This window comes from Seriola lalandi, unplaced genomic scaffold, assembly GCF_002814215.2.
Source record: "Seriola lalandi dorsalis isolate HSWRI2012SDOR001 ecotype SW California unplaced genomic scaffold, Sedor1 jcf7180001963372, whole genome shotgun sequence".
NCBI lineage: Eukaryota > Metazoa > Chordata > Actinopteri > Carangiformes > Carangidae > Seriola > Seriola lalandi.
This window is the reverse complement of record NW_019434040.1, coordinates 1-1,656: the sequence shown is the minus strand read 5'-3', so window position 1 is coordinate 1,656 and position 1,656 is coordinate 1. Positions and strand designations below refer to the sequence as shown.

The 1,656-nt window shown below is 41.2% G+C and overlaps 1 protein-coding gene across 1 annotated transcript; it reads right to left on the bottom strand.

The window, feature by feature from the left end:
* Nucleotides 1-182: 182 nt before the first annotated feature.
* On the bottom strand, nt 183-1,561 carry LOC111645958 (microtubule-associated serine/threonine-protein kinase 3-like; the record flags this gene model as incomplete). Its single annotated transcript, XM_023395343.1, has 4 exons — nt 183-349; nt 718-830; nt 1,125-1,247; nt 1,460-1,561. Coding segments are annotated over 4 exons (505 nt in total), but the record flags the coding sequence as incomplete, so codon positions are not given.
* Between the last annotated feature and the right edge of the window lie 95 nt (nt 1,562-1,656).

Genomic DNA, 1,656 nt, shown 5'->3' with positions numbered 1-1,656 from the left:
GATCCAATAATTTCTTTTGGCAGCATTTCACAGGTAACCTAGCAACAAAGTGCTGAGTAAGAAAAAAAAAAAAGAAATCAACAAAAAACTTTAACGTGAACTAGAAGAACTAAAGAAAAGAAGAAAAGAGGAATAAGAGGCGGTTATGACACACAGTATGACATATATATACTTGTGCCAACCTGGCCATGCGTCCAGCGTGTCTGCGCTCCACACTGCCCTCTGCTGGGCTTGGGGAGAGACTAAGTCCTCCCATGTCCCCGCGGTCTTCTTTGTCCTCACTGTGGCTGCGGTCGGAGGAGAAACTCAGGTTGGAAGGTGTCGCCAGATGTTCTGTGCTGCTGTAAACCTGAGATTGTGAAATAGAGATCATGCATTATTTCATGCTTGTCCTTCATTCTAATTTGTTATCACAAGTCATTTGATTTCACTTGATGATTTCATCTTCTACACTGATTAATTTTACATGGATTTTTTCCACACACTGAGCCCTTTTGATGACTAACACTTATAAATGATGCATAACACAGAGGGGTGGCCTGATAATTGTCACATTTTACCCAAGTCTGTCATAGCATATTTCTTTTAAATATGAATATTGGAATATTTAAATAAACATTGTAAATATCCATAGAATTAATGCTGAAGCTTCTTTTGTACCCATTTGGACTTTTTCAACCTCCAAAGTTCTTGTCTTCCAACAGGTGCAGTCTTTACCTTGCTGAAGCGATGCGACCAGGAAGCAAACTGTCTGATTTCCAAGGAAGACTCTTCATCATTGGTTTCCTCATCCTCGTCAGACGCCATATGATGATAGCGTTCTGATCGAGCTGAAGACAGAAACAGAAAATGACACTCCAATTTTCATAGAAATTCACACAAAAAGGTTTCTATTTTGAAAGAACTACGGAGAACCCAGTCTGTAGTGGTTTTCTTTGTCAGTCATTGTACATCAATAATATCAAACAGCAGATGTCTTATATCGTGAGAGGTCCTGTTTTTAACAGCCACCAGAACTGCCGCGCTTTGATTTGTGCTGTATGTGTTGTGAATGCCAGGGAAAAGCTGCTCTTTGGGCCTGAAGTCAGGATGTGACATTGTATATACTCTCAACTGTGACCTACTGTCGAAGTAGCTGGTGTCATCCTCTGCGTCCAGCTGAGGGATGAATTCAGCTTTCTGCCGCAGGAGTCCATTCCAGTCCAAACCCAGGAAGAAAGGGTGCTGTTTGACCTCTGAGGCTCCGCCTACAACCACACAGTTTTCACGGCCAGTTAAACACTGGATCAAGTTCAGTGAAGTGGATTTTTAAAAATGTCTTCTGATAGATGTTTACCATTTGTCTCCACTTTACTTCATCAAATATCGTTACTTCTCATTTTTATTCAACTTGTGTCATTTTCAATTGTTCTCTTTATAAAGTTTAATAGAAGTTGATCTGTAGTAAACTCAGCAGTACCAGTTCCCAGTCGGTCTAGGGGACTCTGTCTCAGCAGGCGGGTGATCACGTCTTGGGCGTCAGCAGGTAAAGCATCGTCTCCTTCAGGCCAAATTATTTCATCTGCAAACCACAGAAGTACAGGCCAGTCAGCTGATCACATGTCAGAGCAGTTTTTCACAATAACATAGCCTCTACACTATTATACAGTCATAGAA